General features: G+C 43.6%; 1 protein-coding gene across 3 annotated transcripts in view; it reads left to right on the forward strand.

Annotated features, from left to right (window-relative positions):
• LOC308597099 (chondroitin sulfate proteoglycan 4-like) overlaps nt 1-19,935 on the forward strand; it is a 47,554-nt gene extending 27,619 nt beyond the window's left edge. The window contains exons 6-11 of one of the 3 annotated variants that reach the window (XR_014012835.1): nt 1,761-1,959; nt 4,950-5,081; nt 7,363-7,532; nt 11,715-11,898; nt 13,179-18,412; nt 18,450-19,935. Coding sequence is in view for 1 of the 3 variants with exons in the window: in XM_081212602.1 (XP_081068728.1) it covers nt 1,761-1,959; nt 4,950-5,081; nt 7,363-7,532; nt 11,715-11,898; nt 13,179-15,226 (2,733 nt within the window). In the remaining 2 variants the exon portion in view is untranslated. Of the gene's footprint in view, nt 1-1,760; nt 1,960-4,949; nt 5,082-7,362; nt 7,533-11,714; nt 11,899-13,178 lie in introns of all 3 variants that reach the window. The other 2 variants (XR_014012836.1, XM_081212602.1) reach the window with 2 other exon arrangements.
• The last annotated feature ends 574 nt before the right edge of the window (nt 19,936-20,509 follow it).

The raw sequence follows: 20,509 nt of genomic DNA on the forward strand, positions 1-20,509 counted from the left end.
CAACATACTGATGGGACAGTCAATCCACAGGTGTCTCTTCTGTGTTTATCCTTATATATTTATAACCACAGCAACAATATTTAGTTAACTGATCAGAGTAATTGATTAAAAACAATTTGAGGGGATTGTGCAGACTTTGATACTGTCCCAGGAGAAGATTATCTTGGAGGTCCAGAATTAGGTGTGAGCAAGACCCCCTAACATGAAGCAAGTTTCCGTGACTGTAATACCAGTGACGTGGAAGAGACTGGGGGTCGGGGAGGTGGTAAAGAGCTGGAAATCTGTGTTGTAAGCAGTACTGAGGACCATAGCAAGCCTGTTACTGAGCTAGAAAGCAGACCTACTGAATAGGGAAGCCAAGGTCTAGTCTGGGAGATATTTAACTCTTTGAGGCGTTGCAGAAATGCTAAGTGGGCTCAGAGTAGTCTTATAAGAAAGGGAGTTCCCCCCACATTTTTAATGAACATGGCCCTGATTATAATAGGGCAGCAGATTGTATTTTATCTTTTAAACTAATTTTTACTATGTGTACATATAAAGATGTTGAATGAAGGAGGTATTGTTTCCTGTGCATGAGAAAAGGGGAAACTGGTCTTCAAAGGTGATTTGATTTATTAAATCCGCGTTAATGTTTGCATTAGAAAAATAATAGTTATAAAGAAGAAAACCATACTTTGCTGTTAGATGATGCACACAGAAGACGTCAACTTAGAAGAAGCATTCTCCCATCTTTCTCACACAGAAAGGAACACCTCTTCAGGAATGACATACATATAGGCAGTTAAAAAAGTTAATTAAAATCTGCTGCCCCCATTTTTTTTTCAGTCAGTCAAAAGTAACATCTCCAAAGAGCCATCAGGAGCTGACTTGTCAAACAGTAATGAGGTGGCCTTTCTTTTAAGCCAGCTTTGTTATTTGCTCTTTGATGTTGCAGACACTTTTCCGTAATTGTCACACAGCTGCTGCTAGATGGAGCCAGCTTCACTGTGTGGCAGGGGGGGAAATGCCGCAAACTGGAGAACAGAGCAGCCTCCGAAAAAACCAGAAATTAGTCATGTCTGATGAGTATGCATTTATGACAAGGCTTAGCGGATTGGCTAAAGAGGGGTTTGGGGATGGGTCAAGAGAGCTTGCAGAATAGCAGGCAAGCCCTGGCCCAGAGGGGTAACTTCTTTTAATCCATTGCATCAAGAACAGCAAAATGTTGTGGTACCTTAAAGACTAACAGATTTATTGCCGCATCAGCATGTGTGTATGTTTCTTTCCCCCTTTCTCCTTTTACTATCTTGCGGCCATGTGCACATTGCAAGCGGATATCCAAGGTATTATTGCTTCTGGCATTCTTCCAAGCCATTTTCTCCTGGCGCCTTTCTTTTGACCCAGACTGTGAGGTGCAGAGCATCAGCCTTAGCCCATCTATTTCCCTGTTTGTTTCAGTCATAGATTGGCCTGCAGTTCTAGACTTCAATGAAACACTGCTGCTATTGAGATAGGTATCGAGACAGAGTGAGTCACGCAGACGATCTTTGTAAGCATTCAGCTGCTCTCAGGCTATACACAATTCCTTCTCCTACTGGTTCAATATCTTATTTAAGTCTTTGTAGTTTGAAAGGATTATAATGACGGACCTTCCTAGGTCTTGCCAACCTGCTTTAGTGGCAAAGCTATACATTTAACCACTTGGGGTAACCGGAATCAATTTGTGTAATTATTTCCTGTTTTTCTCTTGTGTGTGTGTGTGTGTGTGGTTTTTTTTAAAGGTCTGGGTGGGATCAGTCACTGAAATAACTGTGAATGACCTCTGTGCAGAAGATAAAGATTCTTCTCCCGCAGAACTCTTGTACTCTATTTCTCCTCCAAGCAATGGTCACTTGGCACTCAAGTCTTCTCCAAACAAAAGTACACTTAATTTTACCCAAGCTCATATTGAGGAAGGACAGTTAGTGTTTGTCCATAATGGTATGTCATGTTCATGTATCAGTTGTTGAGTGTTTTGATTTATTTTTTTGGATATATTTCTTACATTTTAGTTCATTTAAGGATGCCGGTATAACCCAACATAATATAGGACAGCCTTGGCAAATCTGGTGCCCTCCAGATTTTTCAAACTACAGCTCCCATCAGCCCAAGCCAGCATTGATGTCAGATGGAAATGCATACTAACAACTCAGAAACCAGGAAGCTAAATTTTAAGACAAGTAAAACCCCCATGGAAATTATTCTGTCCATATTCCATTGATATGAAAGTGGGATATGGGAGGAGCAATGGTATACTATATGACACTTCTCAATCACCTTACAAAGATTGCTCAAATTTTCTTTTTTCTTTTGCAAGCCTAACAATTCCAGAAGAATAAGGGTGCTGAATGAAAAGTGTATTCGTGACTTGCTACCGTCCGAGTTGTGCAAACCAGACCTCCACCACCCATCCCAGTTTGCATATAAGTGCTAAGCCAAACCATGGCATAGTGTGACCGTGTGAGGGTGAAAGGTTTTGGAGAGGACATCCCTGCTACTTTGCTCTACTTTGTACTGGTGTGAAGCTGTGAGCTAAGCCACAGGTTGGCTTAGCTTGTTGTCTCAACTCAGGCTCATGATTTGTCTCCTCCAGACAAAGCAAGATCGATAGGCAAGGCTTGTTTTTGGTTTCCAGCTTGCAGTTGGACTGGAAGAGACCAACTACAAGCCTGGGTTTGGATGACAGACGAAGGCAAGCATGGCTTCTCTTTCTGCAGTCCATCAGGATGAGCAAAACTTGCCATGATCTCTTCAGAAGCCCACATTCTTGTCCATATGTGCTAAGCCATGGTTTGGCTTAGCATTATGTGCAAACTGAGCCATTGTCTGTCCCTTTTCCATTGGATCTCTTTTGAATTCTGAAAACTTCTGATGCATTACGAACTAATCCCACCTTCTGTAGATAATGCCACAATAATTTGTCTTGTTTACTCCACCAAGTAGTAAGTAGAGTCCATCACCCACTCAGATCTTTCAGTAGTAGATAGGTAGCCGTGTTGGTCTGCCATAGTCAAAATAAAAAAATTCCTACCAGTAGCACCTTAAAGACCAACTAAGTTAGTTCTTGGTATGAGCTTTCGTGTGCATGCACACTTCTTCAGATACACTGAAACAGAAGTTGCCAGATCCTTCTATATAGTGAGAAGGTGGGGAGGGGTGTTACTCAGAAGGGTGGTGGGAATGGGAGGTAGGCAGATAGCTGAGAGAGCCTGTTGACGACTACACTACGTTACAGCCGCATCTGTTCCAATTCCACAGACAGAGACTCTCACCTAAGAGATCTACAGCAAACCTTCTCAGAACTAAAATACCCAGCAGATGAAGTTAGACAACAGATCAACAGAGCCAGACTGATACCCAGAGAGAACTTGCTGCAAGACAGACCCAAAAAAGAAAATAACAGAACACCTCTAGTCATCACATACAGCTCCCAAGTTAAAACAGTACAACGCATCATCAGAGATCTACAACCTCTCCTGGACAATGACAGTTCTCTTTCTCAAGCTCTGGGAGGAAGACCTTTCATTGCCTACAGACAGCCACCCAATCTTAAACAACTCCTGACCCACAATAATACTACAACCAGACTTAACACAGACACTGGCACCAGAGCCTGCAATAAACCCAGATGCCAACTTTGCTGCCACATACACCCGGACAACACCATTACTGGCCCCAACAACATCACACATACTATCTCGGGACTATTTAATTGCTCATCGTCTAACATTGTGTATGCCATCAAATGCCAACAGTGTCCTTCAGCTCTCTATATTGGACAAACAGGCCAAACCTTACGCCAAAGAATAAACGGACATAAATCTGACATCAAGAATCACAAAACAGAGAAACCAGTAGGAGAACACTTCAATCTCCCAGGACATTCTATACAAGATCTCAAAGTAGCTGTTTTACTACAAAGGAATTTCAGAAATAGACTGGAAAGAGAAGCTGCTGAATTACAACTCATTACCAAACTTAAAACCATGGAAAGACCTGGGCTGAACAAAGACATTGGATTCTTATCTCACTATACATGACTAAACCATTTCTCACCTTCTCACCCCTTGCCTTTTCCTGTAAGACCTATTACAGTCGTTAAGAGTCGTCAACAGGCTCTCTCAGCTATCTGCCTACCTCCCATTCCCACCACCCTTCTGAGTAACACCCCTCCCCACCTTCTCACTATATAGAAGGATCTGGCAACTTCTGTTTCAGTGTATCTGAAGAAGTGTGCATGCACACGAAAGCTCATACCAAGAACTAACTTAGTTGGTCTTTAAGGTGCTACTGGTAGGAATTTTTTTATTCAGATCTTTCACTTCGATATGGACACCAGAACATAGGGACCCAGTCCACATGTCATGATAAACCATAGTTAATAAAACACAAAAAATACATTTCCTGGACTGTATGTCTCCCTCCAATAATATGTGGAGGAAACAAACTGCGTTCCCTGGCTTATCATTATGACCAAACAAGGCATTTTGGTTTGGTTTGCTTGCAACAAATGACAACCAGCGAGTCAAGAACAAACCTTAGCTACTTATCATGGTTTGTAGATGGTAAAACAAACCACAATTCATGGTTCAGATAACGATTAGCTGGGGATCGTGGTTTGTTTCATCGGTATGCTAGCAGGGAGGAACAAACATACCAGAAAGGAGCAATTGTGGCAAACCATCAATTATGGCTTACCATGATATGTGAACGAATCTGCTGACTGAAAATACTGAAGTTCAGATTTTTAAAAAAGAATAAAAATGATTCCATTGTATTCAAGGTCCACTTGTAGGTACAAAGATTGTCTGTACATAGAAGCCCATCATAGTCATTCCAGATTTATATATTTTTTCTTAGTTACTTAGTTTTACTTTCAGAAGTTTCTGGATAATTTTTGTTGTTATAAGAGTCTATCCATCTTCCCTCAGGGGCCATGTCTGGAGGCTTCAATTTCCAAGTGACAGACGGTCTGAACTTTGCACCTCGACAAATTTTTAGCATCACAGCTCGAACTCTGGTTATTCGCTTAGAAAATAACAATGGACTGGCTGTCTTTCCAGGTGAGACTTTATATTTTCATTTTTAAATATCCAGGAAATAAGAATAAACTCGGGGGTTATGGAATGTCTAACCCAATATTCAGTGTTTAGCTCTTACTTTATGAGAAAGGAAAAAAGGTTTTGGGTGTTGCAAACATGGAGCTCCCACACCATGTTAGAAAGCAGGAAGCTGCTTTGAATCAAAGCAGCCCATTGGTCCAACCTGTTCAGTATTGCTTGCTCTGATTGGCAGTAGCTCACAAGAATTTCAGAAAGGAGTGTTTACCATCTGCACCTGGAAATGTCAGGGATTGGACCTGGGGCCCTTTATATACAAAGCATGTGTTTCACTGCGCTGTGGCCCGCCCCTAAGCTGGGGGTTGAGGGCCTGTGGTCCTCCAGATGTTGATGGACTACAACTCCCATAATCCCTCACCATTGACCATGTTGGCTAGAGCTGCTGGGAGCTGGAACCGAAGAACCTTTGGAGTATCGCAGGTTTCCCAACCTAGTGTCCTCCAGAAATTGGACTCCTGACTCTCATCAGCCCCAGCCATCTGGAGGCACCAAGCTGGGGAAGGCTGACTTTAGGTCAACAATAATTAATATCTGGTAATAGTCATATGCACATTTGCTCAAGTCACGTATGAACTCTCTCAAAGACTATATATTGTCAGACCCTATAGGTAGATGCTGCTAACATGAGACATTCTGTATGCAAAAGTAGTTGTCTGCTACCAAATTTGCATTCTTTCCCATTATGAATCCTAAATCTTGGAAGCAGAGGAATATATGAAATTCTCTCTCTCTCTCTCTCTCTCTCTCTCTCTCTCATACACACACACACAAATTTACTTAATTTGCATAATTCAGTATGCTTGCAACATTTGGGTTTTACTTTGCTTCAGCATATTTTTATTTATATATATATTTATTTTATTTACAACATTTGCACAATTCACAATAACTTAATGTTCTCTGGGTGCTGAACAGTAAAAACTACAAACCATGAAAATAAAATGCAGAGCTGCTCATAATGAGCTAATTTAACAAAAGAAGCAAAGCATGAGACTTGGGTTTCAGTCTGAATAAATGTGATCGTATTAAGCTGCATGGGTAAGGCTTTCAAAATCTAAACCCCTGTCCCCACAGTTGCTTTTGGTCTTCTGAGATAGCTCTAGGCATTAGCTTTTATAGGGGTTTTTATGGTAAGCCAAAGATAATTATAAGCAAACTATTCCTGGTGCAGTTTTGAAGGAGCCGTTCCACTATTCCACTTTCCCCATGTGAGAAAAGTAATGGATTTCTCCATACATTCAGCTCTGCTAGGGCTGCAATAACTGCCAAGATTTTCTCTTGAGCACTTTTTGAGTTAGAAAAGTGCTCATATAAATTAAACACAGCTTTGGCTACTTTGATTCACCTCTCAGTTGTCCTGCATTTCTCAGACCAGGCTCTGCCAATGTGGCGCCTTCTAAATGTTTTGGACTACAAGTCCCATCACCTCCTGCCTGCCCGCTCTTGGTTGTTGTATTCCAAAAGTTGACAAAAGCTGTCTTAGGCTTTCTTGTGTCTTCCTTTCCCCCTGTTTTTGCTCAATTGTTATTAAACAAATGAAAATCTCTCAAATATTGAAACAAAAAAATGTGCTGTATTTCTATCTTAATTCACTTTTAAAGTCTATTTTATATATTCATCTGGATCTCGATCCTGCAAGTCATATATGGAGCTGTGTCTGCTTGTGGGCATTAGATTGGTATTCAGTCTTCAATCCATGTTGCTTCCACCCCCAGAACAGTCAAAGATAGGGCCTTTTTGGTGGTAGCTCCACATTTTTGAACGCTAACCCAGATTAGAACAGTTCCATAAAATTGGGCCCACATTACTGGGCACACGCTTCCTCGTGAATATGAGCCATGGATCTTAGCCACAGGGAACCAGTAACAGTGACCTCCTGAAAACCTCAGTGATTGGGCAAGAATATCAGGGATCAGGCAGTCCTTGAGATGTCCTGGACCCAAGTTGTAAAGGGCCTTGTAGATTAATGCAAGAACCTTGAACCTGACTGGTAGCATATAGCATTTTGCAGCAGCTGGAGGCTCTAGAGCAGACCATACTACTTCAGACTGGGAGTCCAGTTGGCTTTTGTACGTGAAATTGGGAGGGACCACTGCCTTGTCCTTAGGCGGCAAAATGTCTTGAGCCAGCCAATTGCAATTGCACGTTAAGAAATTTATATGCTAAAAAGGAAGCATCAAATAGTGCTCAGTGCAATATTAATATACTGCTTATAATTATTCAGGTTCTAGGAAACCCATTACATCTTACCATCTAAAAGCTGTCACCAATGAAGTAGCTGAGTCGAAAAACAGAACTATACTATTTACTGTTGCGAAATCCCCGAAACTTGGAAGACTCATCAGTGTCTCTGGTAATAGCACACAGGATATTACAAGTTTTACGCAATCCATGGTAAGAGTCCGTTTTACTATGGGTGTCGGCAATATGGCTTTGTTACAAATACTTCTCTGCTGTCCGTTATGTTTACACACTTATTCGAGGGGAATTAGACAATATTTTCACAGAAAAATTCCTACCCCTTTCATTTGATCAATCAGAAGCTTGTTAGGGACAATATTATACAGCAGGGATTCCCGAAGCGTGAGCCATGGAATTCAGATGGTCTGTGTGGCTTGCCTGTACAAATACAATTAAATATCACACACTTGCTACAGCAGCCAGAAGATTTACTAAGTGTTCCACCAAGACCCACAACAATTTATGAATGGTTTTGGGGTTGGGGGCATTTGGGAACCACTGTTATATGGTATGCTAAGTTTAATGTGAAGGGTCAACATTTACCAAACCTATGTAAGAAAAGGGAGTGAAAAATTAAGGCAATATAGGTATATCCTCAACGTTATAGAAACCAAGTTTGCATTTGTTCTGGGGAAACCTTATAAATTTGAGGGAGTGCAGTGTATAGTTGCTAAGAGGCTGAACTACAGGAAGTTTCTAGTTCAAATATTGCCTCTGCTGTAAACTGATTAGCAGAACAGTTTCAAACAAATTTATTCAGAAGTAATAACCTTTTTCTTTTTTTTAAGAGGGCTTTACTAACTGCTAATTTAAAAGTATGATTACATCCCAAGTGACTTTGGGCAAGTTACTCTCTCCTGAGCTAAAATGTGCATATGAGAAAAGTTGCTCTAAAGACATAAAACAGACTTTGTTTCTTGGTAATATGATGCAACAGGCACTATCTTAGAAGAAAGAGGTTTTCCCCACACTATCGTCTTACACAGGAGGGAATGCGTATTTTAAGTCAGCACTTGCCACCTGTAGTTTTCATAAGTGCTTGTGTTAGTTTTAAAACAAGTAAAATTCTGCTGATTGTCTGAAGGTTCCTTAGATCAGAGTTAATCAAAATATTTAAATGAATTAATCAGCTAACTGTTGTCGCCCTAAGAATACGGTTACAAGATTGCTGTAAAGGGGTGTGGATCCGAACCCCACATTGGGCAAAAGATTCTTGCATCAGAGGAGGTTGGACTAGTAGATGAACCTTGAGGTCCCTTCCAACTCTACAATCACAGTAATGGCCTGGCTGGGACGTACCTTTCTCATCTGATTGACCATAGTTTCCTGGTTCGGACATAATGAGAAACTATGGTTAGTTAGGTCAAATCCCATTTAGAATAAAGCAGGGAAGAGGCAATGCAAGGATAGTACACAGGGACAAGGCTTGAGCCTGTCTCAGTTTATTAAGCTGAGATATATACAGCCAAACCATGTCAACAAATGTGATTTGTTTAAAATATTCTAAAGCACAATATTACTGACTCTAAATTCTGATTATTGACTTCAGTTTTAATTAAGACAGTTTTGTTCTGCTTGTCGATCCTTCCTTTACTTTTCTGAAAGCTGCACATTTCCATAGTCATGTTGCAGGCAGCAGAAGTGATGGTGCTGCCAGGTTGTGAGGTGGTTTGGGGCGCCAGCATCACTTCCTTCCCCCCCAGCCCCCTCATGCTGCCCTAGTTGCTCCTTCCTCACTGCTTTCCAAATAGCGGGAAAAAACAGAACAAAGAAAACAGAACAAAGAAAAAGGGGCACTGTCAGAGCTGCTCGAAGATCCTAGCTCACAGAGGATCACGCTAGCCAGCGATCATTAAGTAAAAGTCTTTATTGAGTTACAGTTTCCATTCTCAAGCTGCTGCGTGCAACTCTTCGTCTAGTAGCTAGATCGGCGAAGCTCCGTCTGATTCTCCGCCCCTTGTGCACCAACTTAATATCCTAGCCCTGCTCCACCTTTTCCGCCTGATTGTTCTCCTCTGGGTCCCTCTGCCCCCCGGGGTTTCTTCTTTCCGGGATTCTTCTGACGCTGACCCGGACCCTCCTGCCTCCTTGCGCCGGGCTTTAGGACCTGGCTCCCTTTCCGGGCTGCTTACTGCGCCGCCTTCCTCTGCATTTGAACTTGGCGCGCGCGCCCAACCTTCCACTTTCCGCTTAACCGTTTCTTCGCTCCCCGATGGAGGTGTGGCCACTCCTGACTCATGCCCTCCCTCCTGTGGTGAGCTGCCAGCGCTTGCCCCCTGGCTCCCTTCCTCCTCCCTGCTCCCTAGCGGTGACGCTGGTCCCGATTTCCAACTGCTCTCCTCTGAGTCCCCTCTGGCTCTATCTTCCTGGGGTGCCCCCCTAAACTCCCACCTTGCCCTGGCCACTGGTGCTCCTTTCTGTGAATCCTCTGATTCACTGGAAAGACTCGGAGATCTCGGGTCGTCGTCATCACTCATCTTTTCTTCTGCCTCCTCCCCTTCGCTCTCTGTTTCCTCCCTTGCCCTTGCCTCTGCTCCTAAACCCCTGACAGGCATATTCTTCTACCGCTCCTTAACTGCCGTGTGGGGAGTGAACAGTGTTAGCGTTTCACTCCTCCGTTGCTGGATGTGTGATTGTTACATCACATGTCTGTGTTTACTTTCTAGGCTTGGAAAGTGTGAGAACGGAAGCTAGTCTTATCTCTTCCGCTCTATTGTACTGTCGTACTTTCTTTCTCTCTCTCTCTCTTGGAGAAGAAAGAGGAGAGATGCCATGATTGCTTTGTGCTGTATAAATTGCTTAATAAATACTTAGAATGCACACACCTACTCCCCACTTCGTTTCTGGTGGTGCATGCTCTAGTTATCTCCTGCTTGGACTACTGCAATGCGCTCTACGTGGGGCTACCTTTGAAGGTGACCCGGAAACTACAACTAATCCAGAATGCGGTAGCTAGACTGGTGACTGGGGGCGGCTGCTGAGACCACATAACACCGGTCTTGAAAGACCTACATTGGCTCCCAGTACGTTTCCGAGCACAATTCAAAGTGTTGGTGCTGACCTTTAAAGCCCTAAACGGCATCGGCCCAGTATACCTGAAGGAGTGTCTCCACCCCATTGTTCTGCCCGGATGCTGAGGTCCAGCGGCGTGGGCCTTCTGGCGGTTCCCTCATTGCGAGAAGCAAAGCTACAGGGAACCAGGCAGAGTGCCTTCTCGGTAGTGGCGCCCGCCCTGTGGAACGCCCTCCCATCAGATGTCAAAGCAATAAACAACTACCTGACATTCAGAAGACATCTTAAGGCAGCCCTGTTCAGGGAAGTTTTTAATATGTGATTTTACTGTATTTTTGGTTTCTGTGGAAGCCGCCCAGAGTGGCTGGGGAAACCCAGCCAGATGGGCGGGGTACAAATAATAAGTTGTTGTTGTTGTTGTTGTTGTTGTTGTTGTTGTTGTTGTTGTTATTATTATTATTATTTTGCCAAATTTCCGCTGAGTGAGTGTGCGCATAGTCTTCTGATATGTGTTGCTGGAAGCGTGCTGGGACTGAAGATTTATGGACATCCTGAGCAGCGCTTCATAGGGAAGACGCCTGGAGAGGTTTGTCTCATTCTGGGGGCTGCGTGTGCCCCCCCTGGCGTGTTTTGACAAACAGATCACTTTTTCTAATATTGTTTTCAGTGCTTTAGGTAGAGATGGTTAGTGCACCAGCTTTGCAGAATTAAAGATGTCAGGCATGACTGTCTGCAGCATCACTCAGACTTCTTTATTGCCTGCTCTGTGAAATGTTTGGGGGGGGGAAGGCTGTTCAGGGACTGTCACTAGTCTGACCCTAGTGGTGCCACTGAGAGGAAGGAAGCTCGCTTGTGTGCTAATGTGCCTGCCTGTTCTTCTTGCTGTTGCAGTTTATATTGTACCGCATGAAGACACCCAATAAAACCACAATGTAAAAATTAAAAATGCACTCCCTTATGGGTTTTCACCTTCCCTAACAGTGTTCTCAGGTGAGGGTTTCTGGATTCGAAAGCATTCTTCCTTTCGCTTGCGAAAGCACCAGGGTCTCCCTCTGAGCACTCATTGCCGTGAACCAGTGGATTTGTTAGCCGGCTTGAGGGTAAACCTTTTGTATTACACATAGAATTAAGGTTTTGCGGTCATGGAGATCCCACAGCACTTCCACAGGATTATAGGTTTTAACTCTGAGGTTTGGCCCAATTCCACATGTGAAGTAATTCTTTTCTGTAGGCCAAAGAATTAGCTGGAAACTTGTTTCGGACCGGTTCTGCTGTCTTACCTGCATGTTCCAGTAATTTGTTTTTCCTCTCTCCTCTGGACAGGTAGATGAAGGGATGCTCATCTATGAGCATGCAAATAAGGAGGCAGTTTATTGGAATGCACAGGATTCTTTTACCTTTACAGTCTCCTCCCCACCAGCAGCTCTGGATCTTCAGGTGTTCCTCATTAATATTTCTTACGAAATTAAAGGACATGATCAGACCTCTCAGCTACTTGCAAATACAGGTAAAACCAGTATATTGTTTTCAATCACATTTGTATGATTGAGGAACTCACGACAGCTCACATGAAGTTACCCCTTTCTCTCTCATAAAACTAGAATCTCAGGCCATTTAAGGAAGCTGAAAGTTTGACAGTGAGCAAAGTACTTCTTCACACAGTGCACAGTTAAACTATAGGACGCGGGTGGCACTGTGGTCTAATCCACTGAGCTTCTTGGGCTTGCCGATCAGAAGGTTGGTGGTTTGAATCCCCGCAACAGGGTGAGCTTCCATTGCTCTGTCCCAGCTCCTGCCAACCTAGCAGTTCAAAAGGAGGAAGTGCAAGTAGATAAATAAGTACCACTCCGGCGGGAAGGTAAACGGCGTTTCCGTGTGCTCTGGCTTCTGTCATGGTCCTCCTCCACGCACCAGTAGTGCTTTATTCCTGCTGGCCACATGACCCGGAAAGCTGTCTGTGGACAAACGCCGGCTCCCTCAGCCTGAAAGCGAGATGAGTGCCACAACCCCACAGTCGCCTTTGACTAGACTTAATCACTCAGGGTCCTTTTTTTTTTATAGTTAAACTATGGAATTTTCTTGCATAAGATTTAGCCACCAGCCTAGATGGCTTTAAATGAGGATTAGACAAACTCATGGAAGATGAGAAACAATGACTTGCTCTACTGCCAATGTCTATATATCTGGTTGCTGGGAATCTTTAGTGGGGAGAGTGTTCATGTACCGAGGTCCTCATTGTGGGCTTCCCACAGGTGTGTGGTTGGGCAGAGAACTGGAGGCTAGACAAGATGGGCTTTTGGCCTGATTTTTATGGTCTTAGGTTCTTTTTGTCTTCACAACTACTCAGTGAAGTAAGAGGAATGAGTGGCTCAAGGTCATTTCATGTATGTGCAGGGACTAGAGCTCAAGTTTTGCTGATCAAATTTGAACACTTATCTTACTGGGTCTCCTATTTATTTTGGCTAGTTAGAGCAACTCCTCTGCGCAAATTGTTAAAAGTGTGATTTGTTTTCTTCCATTCCAATGGCAAACTAAGTAAATGGCTACTTCTTTCCCAAGATTTCCTAAACTCGTTCTCCCCCTGCTGCCCCCACATCTCCTTTTTTAAGCCTTTTGTCTAGTTTCTGTTTTGGAAATTACAGATCCTGCCTCAGATAGAAAGAACTTCAGAGAGACATTTGTGTTTCCCTACTCATTAAAATATTATAATCTATCATAGCCCTCTAAATCATGATTTCTTGCTACTGTGAATTAAAACTACTTTTTCTTTCTTTGAAAAAACAATAGGTGCTGTTGTCCATGAAGGAGGCAAGGTTTTAATTGACAAAACTAACCTAGATGGTTCAAATTTGCTCTTTAAATTACCCGAGATGCAACGTTCTGCATATGAAGTATGGTATCAAGTTATTTCATTGCCCCCGCATGGCAGAATTGTGGTGGGAGAAAGAAACATTACTAAGGAGAAACCCAATTTCTCCCAATACATCCTTAACAAATTTGGAATCACCTATATACATGATAACTCTGAATCACTCATGGACCAATTTATTTTTGCTGTGTGGCTAAACCAGAAAGGCAAGTCTGCCGTAAAACCCGATTATGGTGTTTTAGAAGAGACATTTAATATCACTGTTGTGCCCGTGAATGACCACACTCCAGAGCTAAAGACAAAGCAGCTACATTTGAATGTTTTACAAGGAGATACGGCAGTTCTAGGACCAGAAAACCTGAAAGTGGAAGACTTGGATAACACCCCGGAAGAGATCAAATACACTATCATAAGCAATCCCCCAAATGGCTACCTAGCATTGCAGACGCAGCTCAACGAATCCATCAAGGATTTTACCCAAGCTGATGTCGATGGTGGCAGAGTCTGGTTTGTGCAAGATGGAACTTCTTCCTCTGGTGTCTTCTACTTTAGCGTGACAGATGGAAAACACCGTCCACTGTACAAGCTTTTTAACCTTGAGGTGACACCCATGGCCGTCACCTTGGTCAACCTAACAGAGGTGGTGCTTTCACAAGGGCAAAGCAGTGCCGCTATTACGAATGTACACCTTTCGGCGACCACAAATGGGAGAAACGCTGAGATCAGTTTTGAAGTAACAGAACCCCCCAGATATGGGCATTTATTGATTGGCAATGAGCGCGTCACCAGGTTTTACCAAACCGATTTATATGCAAGTAGACTAGTGTATTGTATGACGGACCTCACCACAACTGGAGATAGGCTGGGATTCACGGTGTTCACGTTGGACAGTAATCTAACGGGACAAGCTATGAACATCACGATCCAGCCTCTTGTGCGAACGGCACTTGGCTTGAACATTCCAAACAGGGCGGCTTACCAGCTAAAAGCCAGCGACCTGGATGCTTCACAGCTGGCAAACTTGACAAACAGCAACCCCAAGTTTGAAGTGATGGTGCCTCCAGCTTATGGGAAAGTGCTAAGGAGGTCATTAAGCAATTCTAAAAGTGAAGCTGCATTCTTCACACAGAGCGACATCGACAAGGGTGCTATATTCCTCGAGGCAGATGCCAATATGACAGGGGTTGATTTATTAAATGATTCCTTCACATTTGTACTCAGAGCCGACAAAGTGCAGCCTGCCATGAGCCAGTTTCACTATGCCATAGTGCCGCATGATCCCTCGCTGATTCAGATGTTTACACCGGAAGTGCCTCTCTTAACTACTAGTGCAAACATTTTAAAGACTTACACCGTTACAAAAACTGAACCTATGATTTTTCCAGAGGGTGACGGGCACACTGAAGGACCAAGCCACACTCCGTGGCATAACCAAAATCACCAGGGGCATCAAAACGATAAAGAGGCATGGTTTAATGAGGAGGTTGCAAAAGGCAAATCTGCCTGGGCTGAGACCACCATCAAAACAAGCTCCAGAAGCACCTGGGTTCAGTCCCCTCATAGCAGCAACCGACTGCTCATCATTGTACCGCTCGCCGCTGTGGCAGTTCTGTTCATTGCGAGTGCGGTGGCCATTTGCATCTTCCTAATGTGTCACAATCCCAAAAAGACCAAGCCTCTCGTTGCAGGTCAGCCGCCAGCAGCTCTCGGCAGCCCAGGCTTTTGCCAGGAAAGGCGTTTGACTGTCCCTGCGGTCACAATGACACCCCTGCTAGAAGGTGCAGGCAAAACAACCACCTTCCCGTTCATGGCGGTCAGACGGGAGCATCTTCATCCTGTGCCAGTTGCCCCAGCTCCAGCCAAAGAAAGTCTTCTGCAAAGCAGCTGGTCTAGACTTGACCCGGAAATGATCCAGCACTGTCGGAAAACCAACCCAACTTTGAAGCGCAACCAGTATTGGGTCTAGTGTGCCATTGCATCAACTGAGGGACATGTGGGCTTCTGCCATTTTGACACTGGGTTGCTTTTGATGGTGTGTATTTATTTTAGGTTAAAATATGCATTCCCTGGTTGTTGCCTCATTAGAAGCCCTGGCAGGTCAAGTGAATATCTTAGTGGGCTTTCAGCTAGATCAGGGTTGGAGAACCTCAAACCCTGGGGCTGAATGTGGCTATCCAGGCAACTTTACCTGGCTTCTGGGACTCTCCCCAACCACCCTCCTCCCTGAGTCTGTTTGCCTGGCTAGAATGGGTCCTTGAACTCTGAAAAGTTGTCTGGATGGAGGGCAGAGAGGGATGTGTGAGGATGTGTAGAAACAAACATAGGACTCAGCTACGTTCGTAGATATAAAGCGCTTTATATGTGTTAACAACACTGTGACGCCAGATGGCACTGTGGAGTCCCGTCTTTTGCCAACGGGATTTCCCTGTATGAAGTTTACAACGCGTTTAACCGAATTGCTTCTTTGATGTGTCTCGATCCAGCCCTACAGTACAGAAGTAGAATTAGCATGCCTTGTTCCACCCACGTCCATTCCTGGCTTCCAGCCACCACTGGCATGTGGCCCTGAAGGGAAGGTAGCTTTTTTAAAAAAAGGTAACTCACCCCTGAACTAGATACTTAAGGCCCAATCTTGTTGGTCAGTGTACAAGCAAAAAACAACAACCCAGAAAGAGGCCCAGGGGCCACTTCATCCCACTTTGGGTGGCTTGGCAGTATTGGGGGAATATCTAAGATGATATGCCTACTTCCCAACATGCCTCAGTGCTATTCTGCTTGGAGCAGCTGGTATTTCCAGAGTTAGTGCATGCAAGAGCTCTTGCATGAGGGTGAGGAGCCTTTCTTCTGTTGAGTACTGCATTCTCTCAAGTGTTAACCACCACATGCTAGGGGTAGTTTGGGCTTGAGCCAGAAGTGGGCAGAGTCAGACCTGAAATGAGTGAACCTCTCCTTTTCTCTCTCTCTGCCACCTTTTCTTTTGGTTTCTGCCCCCCCTTCTCTCAATCACTTTCCCTCTTGCTACCCGCCAAGACTTAAGCAGAGGGCCCACATCCCTGTCTTACATAGTATAGAAATAACCAGGGACAGAAGTGTCCTAAAGGCAAAGGTAGTTTAGAGGCTGAGGTTAGGGCTTAAATGGTGAACTGCAAGGAGGGTGTATTTTGGGGTCTCAGAGCTACCCTAAGTCACAGCAGGGAATTGGTGCAACATTCTGATAAGCACTGTGAAGCTTCCAGATTGGCCAGGCTTTTGCCTTGTCAACAGATGTTGGAACGAAGATGGAGCCTTGATATCTAACGTGACTTGCAGGGTTTGTACCTGCCATAGTTTGCTGGTTTGGCTGTAATGGCAAGTTATGGTTTGCCCCAAACTAGGAAGTTACGAATCAAGTGGAGCACACGGGGAAGAAGGGCGTGTGCAAACACAGGGCTTTTTCAAGTATTGCCAAGCTATGGTTTGGTGTGACAGCCAAACCATAAATATCTTATCAATCACACAATACTTTGTATCCTTCTATGCACATTTGTAGACTTAGGGTTCCATGGGTAAAATATCCAATTTTTGACTCGAGAGTCTCTATTTTCAGAAAAGTGTCCATTTTGTTACTTTTGCAATCAGCTGGGGAATGTGTGCAAATGCTTCTATGCAACAATTTAAAAAAAAAATCGAACTTGATATCAGTAATTTTGCACCCTCTCTCGTATACCGAGCCGACTTTCTTCAAAAAGATGTGGATATTCTCCTCCCCCACCAAAATAATGGGCCTGGTGCTAATCTCTACCACATCCTTCTGACCTTTGCACAATTGGAAGGCACAATTGGAAGACAAAACAGTGTCATTGTGATTTTGAAAGGTATTTGTTTAGGTCTGTGAGCAAGGAAGCCACAATTCTCTTGAGCAGATGAAATGGATGGCATAGGGAATGTGCTGTCGTGAGCCTTCACTGCTTTGTATGTTTTTCGTTACAAATGCTGAACGTAGTTAAAAAATACATGCTTCACCTCTCATCCATATAGCAAATCTGCATGGCCGTCGGCCAGTCTGCAGCATTATCTTTTATGTTTATGCCTTAGTCTAGAGCAATATATCCTCTTGTATATTGCCAAGCCTGGGCCAAAATTCTGTCTCAAGTTGCACAAAATAAGAACTGATTTAGCTTGAAACAGGTTCAATAAGAGCTCTGCATCAGAACAGCAGAAATGAAGCTGTTTTGTTGTATCACATTATCTGTTCTTCGGACTACTATATGAAGTTGAAACAGAAATACACTGTAAAACGCAGCAACACTTACCACAAGTCTGTAGAGTCAAGTGTGAGCCACCCGTCACATACTACAGTCTGCCAGGGACTTGACGTCCAGTTTCTCTTGTCCTAAGTTGCCAACAAGATATACCTGGTGGTCTGTGTTCAGCTGTTGGGTTATGCACTGTGGGCCACTCTGAAAATTTCAGTTTTTCATTTTTCCGATCTTCAGTTTCCCACATTTCCTGAACAGTTTGTGAATTTTCTTGTGAATTTTATTTTTAGTCTTCATGAAAATTCACCAGCCCTTTAGTGTGAATTTCTCCCAATATGCTTAGTTTTATTAAGCAATTTCCCTCAGTATAATGCATTTTCGTTTGTTATTTTCACAAAAACATGTTCTTCTATGCACCCTGGTGCATGCACCCCCCCCAAATCATTACTTGACAGGTGAACTGCACTGGAAAAAATTAGAGAAATGTGAATTTCAAAGGATGGCTGAGTTTTAGTTCACATATTGTTTTAGAAAGCGCAAATTAGGTTTGCCTATAAAGGCAAACTGGATCAAATTTCTCCCCCACCCCTAGTTGTGAGGGCCTGGTGCCATTCATGCTTAAAATACCACAGAAGACTTTGCTGCACAGTCAGTGCATTATTTCATTCTTGTTTGGTTGAAATTGCTGCAAGCTTTCAGTTATCATTTGTAAGGAAAATACGTTTTTTTTAAAAAAAAATCAGGTAAGCTTTATTTGAAATGTTAAGGAGAGTATTTCTTCTAGAAATCATAACTTAAAGCTTGCAACAGTGTGATTTAGCTACCAAAGGGTCCAACCTTTACCTCTGCTTTAGATATTGACAAAATGCGTGCTGGTTTCAAAAGGTGCAGAAATGAGAGGTGACTTTGTGTGTGTGTGTGTGTGTGAGAGAGAGAGAGAGAGAGAGAGAGGAGAGAGAGAGAGAGAGAGAGAGAGAGAGAGAGAGAGAAAGCACTTAATAATACATCAGAATATGTAAAAAGGCAAAGTAGCTTTGGGACAGTCAGTTGGTTAAGGTAAGGTAAAGGGACCCCTGACCATTAGGTCCAGTCATGGCTGACTCTGGGGTTGCGGCACTCATCTCGCTTTATTGGCCGAGGGAGCCGGCATACAGCTTCCGGGTCATGTGGCCAACATGACTAAGCCGCTTCTGGCAAACCAGAGCAGCACACGGAAACGCCGTTTACCTTCCCGCCAGAGCGGTACCTATTTATCTACTTGCACTTTGATGTGCTTTCGAACTGCTAGGTTGGCAGGAGCAGGGGTCGAGCAACGGGAGCTCACCCCATCACGGGGATTCGAACCGCTGACCTTCTGATCGGCAAGTCCTAGGCTTTGTGGTTTAACCCACAACACCACCCGACATTTCTCATTTCAAAAAGTAACTATTCTCATCCCAAGATGTACGTGTCTAGACCCACGCATGGCACTGAGCTGCTATCGTTTTCTTGTTTTAAAAGAAAAGCAGTCTGCATTGTTGCAAGTCACAGCTTGCCATACACCGGAACTGCTGTTGCATTGAGAAATCTTTCCAGGCTGCTATGTGCTGTTGGTACAATGCCACAAAAGTCGAAAACATTTAGGCTCCACTGATTGCAAGCGGAAAAAGGAAAACAAATGAAATTAATGAAATGGGAAAATGTTGCATTCTGGCTGGATTTTATTTTTTAAAACTTGTAATACTGCAGCCATAAAAGTGCAGGAGGGAGAAATTAAGACTGATTAATCCCCTCCCACATCTAGTACTTTGCTGGTTTTGCACTGGCAGTGTGGAAGTGAAAGTATACTCTTGACTCTTGAGCTCTTCTGTCCTCTTACGTTTTTATTGGATTTACTGAATTCCACCATACGAGCTTCGCTGCTGGTGTAGTTTCCTTCCTGAATTGTTTTTGGGGGAGGAGTCACAGGACTGGAAGACTTGGGATCCTTGGGATTCGTGCTTTGCCCAGATCTGTCCCCAACACATACTCCCTGTTAGTTTCTATCAGCGCTGGCATTCTGATTTCAGGGAAGGCAAGGGTTGTGAAAGTTTCTTTGGTAACGGGAAACGGGATATATGGGGTTGGGCCTCGCTATGTGAAGGCAAGCTTCTCTATTTGTCCTCAGAGGAGGAAACCCACCCCATCTCATGGTCCAGGTAGACATTTTCCCATGAATTGCAAGATAAATTGTTCCTTGCCCCCTGCTGCTTTTTGTAACACTGGGATATGAGAATAGCGTTTGATTTCCAAATACCTGCCAAAATCACAAAGCTGTTATGTGATAAATTGGCTTTTATACAGAAAGTATATTTTATACAAGGAAAATGTATGTTGCAAAATAATTTATGAAAAAGTGAAACTGTAATGTAGAAATGCAATATGGTTTTATTCCTCTGCAAATAAAATCTAACGTCAAGTTCCTTTGTCTTTTTGTAATTTGTAGCACATACTGAAATCTTGGTAGGTTTTGCCATATATTATGTGCATTACATTACATCCATGCTACTGGAGGTGGCACATATTATAGCCATGTCTTCCATTGATCCCGGGGCGAGGACACATGTATGTATTATTGAGGCTCCAGTTACTCCTTGCACCTGTTCTGCTGTCTTATTTATTGCTGTACAGTGGTACCTCGGGTTACATATGCTTCAGGTTACATACGCTTCAGGTTACAGACTCCACTAACCCAGAAATCATAGAATCATAGAGTTGGAATAGACCACAAGGGCCATCGAGTCCAACCCCCTGCCAAGCAGGAATAGTGCTTCAGGTTGAGAACTTTGCTTCAGGATGAGAATAGAAATCGTGTGGCGGTGGCGTAGCAGCAGCGGGAGGCCCCATTAGCTAAAGTGGTGCTTCAGGTTAAGAACAGTTTCAGGTTAAGAACGGACCTCCGGAACGAATTAAGTACTTAACCCGAGGTACCACTGTACTGTCAAATTAGGGGTGCCAACAATTCATTTGCTGTCAGAATGGGACCATGATAA

The sequence above is a fragment of the Podarcis bocagei genome, assembly GCF_964188305.1.
Source record: "Podarcis bocagei genome assembly, chromosome: 11".
NCBI lineage: Eukaryota > Metazoa > Chordata > Lepidosauria > Squamata > Lacertidae > Podarcis > Podarcis bocagei.